General features: G+C 36.3%; 1 protein-coding gene across 17 annotated transcripts in view; it reads left to right on the forward strand.

Annotated features, from left to right (window-relative positions):
* The window catches only part of LOC113825607 (NAD kinase), a 219,941-nt gene that overhangs the window by 215,364 nt on the left and 2,077 nt on the right, over positions 1–2,500 (forward strand). For 15 of the 17 annotated variants that reach the window (XM_070136166.1, XM_070136167.1, XM_070136168.1 and 12 more), the window contains one exon: positions 1,971–2,205. In XM_070136166.1, coding sequence (XP_069992267.1) covers positions 1,971–2,205 — 235 coding nt within the window. Of the gene's footprint in view, positions 56–1,970; positions 2,206–2,500 lie in introns of all 17 variants that reach the window. The other 2 variants (XM_070136171.1, XM_070136165.1) reach the window with 1 other exon arrangement.

Genomic DNA, 2,500 nt, shown 5'->3' on the forward strand with positions numbered 1-2,500 from the left:
CATGCTGGGCTTCGTTTGATGGCCGTCACCAGCAGGAACTGATGGTTGGAGATAGGTGTGTCTGTTATTGTGACTTTTGGCCGTGCACCGTGCTGTTAATATTTCTGGTGACAGCAACTGCAGATATTGCTTTTGATATTCTCAGAGGTCTTTGGGATTGTTGTTAGGCTTGATACCACAAAAGATGAAGATAAAGGAAAGTACAAATGGAATAAATAACCATGATTAGTATTTGATGAATTCATTAAGAAACCATGGTCCTTGCATCTGACCCTATTTACATTGTCATAGTGGTTGATTTGTTATAGTTAAAGTATTAAGAACATTTCCTGTCTGAATGTATTGTGGTATACTCTCGGGTGAGGAAAAGCTGACTTGCTGGTGGTTCTCTTGTTTCTTAATTACTTTTGGTCTTGGTGTGTATAGAATATCATCTTAGGAGGTGGCTTGGAGGAATATTTTTCCCTGTTTTTCATGTGTATTGAGGTAAAAGAAAAATGCTTTACTTATGTGGTGAGGTGACCTTCTCTTCTGTTGGTATTGGTGCGATATCCTGCTGTGGACTTCTGCAGGTATTTGGCTTGGACTTATGAAAATCTTGTTATTTCTCATTCATTGGAAGGCCTCTTATATTTTCTGCTGAAGGTAAATGGGACAAATGTATATATGTAAATTTCAATTCTAACAAACATATTTAGTGCTTCTTAGTTATATAGCTCTAGTTTGAATCATACATTAATGGTGGCTTTTGTAGATTTTTAAAGCATCTAGCAAACTGCCTTAATTAGTAGTAAAGAAAAGAACCTTGTGTCTGAATTTATCATCAAGAAGTCAAAAATGTCTTCAAACAGGTTTTACTGTTTTGTAGATACGAGGTTCCGAATATTAGATCTAGGAGATTGGTGTGCTCTGGGACAAGTAATTACACCCTCACTGACTTTTACCATCTATGACAGACTACAGCAAAGATTGCTTTCAGATACAGAAAACAGATCAATTATCTTACCACACTGATTGGATTTATTTATTTTTTATTGTTCATAGATCAGCAAAAAGCACATCCTACTGCCCATGATTCCTCACTTTGGTATGATAATGATACTGCATTAGATGTGGCTGTTTATGACTGTCAGATTCATTTATGGTTGATCATAGGTAAACTTAAGAAATACATTATAAAAGGCTGTCCTTACTATGCCTTCATTACAGTAGATGACAAATAAGTTGAAGGCCTTTAAGAGTTATTTGATTACCCTTGAAAACCTGCAACCTGATGGTGGTGTCCCCAAAGCCTTTTTCTTATTGCATTATTGATCATGTATGATTGGAGCAAGCTGACAGTTATACATGCTTAATCAGACTGATTCTTTAGCAGTGTCAGCCATCCATGTTATTGTGAATCAGACTGCTAAAAGGTATCTGGTGAATATGCATATGACCAACCTTTTCTTCTATCCATGCTCTCTCTTTTCATCCATCTGTCCTCCCAACTTTCACACATTTCTTTCCTCCCCTTCTGTATTTTCTATTCCAACTGCATCTACCATTCTATGACAAATGAATTGTTGATGGTTACTGGACCTATCTTTGGCATTTTTATGGTATCTTATTCTCTACCCTCTTTTCTCACTTTGTTTTTCTTTGTACCTTGAATATTACGTACATGATTCATAGTTCTTGGACTGTTGTACTTTAGCTTTTCAAGTGAAGATTATTAGTCAATTTTCTTTCTTTCAAAAGTAAATTAATTCTACATAAACAGTATTTGAAGAGAAAAAAAAAGAATGTCATGATTCATTATGATGAATATTTAATAGTGATGTAAGATAAGAATAGATGTAGTCAAATGACAGCAATCAAAAGAAAATTTGTTTAGAAGAGTCCACTTTGAAGATTCAGTATTGTTAGTGACAGCCCTTTGATTGATAGTATTTTACTAATGAAATTATTCCTCTGCACTCTCCCCACAGTCTCAGAGTCACCACCTCCATATATCCTGTTCCCTCAATCTGTGCAGAGGACCAGATTGCTGACTGGTTTGCATCTCTAGATGAATGTCTTCGCTGGAATGACCGCAAGCGCCAAAAGCACTTTGATGATGCAGATGACCTATCCCCCCCAGACCTCACTCCAGACCTAACCCATTCCTCAAGCTCAGACACTCTGGACTCACTTAGTGAGAGAAACGAAGGCTTTGATAATTAGGTAAGCTGACCGTGGTGAGGAATTGTTGGGAAGAGCAAGAAAGTGCAGAGTTATGCCAAGGGCTTTTTTACTCTGTTTTGCTATACTGCAATACTTCTGCAGTACAGTGTAGTAATATAGCAAAAAGTCTTCAGCATATCCATAGGTTTTCTTACTCTTCCTATGGTAGTTTTATCTACTAGTAGTTGAAAATCTTTTTTTTTTCCTTTATGCTATAGTTATATATATTTTTCATTATTTTTTTCTCAGTCTACCTGTCTGTTGCACAATCTGAGATGATGATGATACCTTCATC

This window comes from Penaeus vannamei, chromosome 21 (genome assembly GCF_042767895.1).
Source record: "Penaeus vannamei isolate JL-2024 chromosome 21, ASM4276789v1, whole genome shotgun sequence".
In the NCBI taxonomy this organism is placed as follows: domain Eukaryota; kingdom Metazoa; phylum Arthropoda; class Malacostraca; order Decapoda; family Penaeidae; genus Penaeus; species Penaeus vannamei.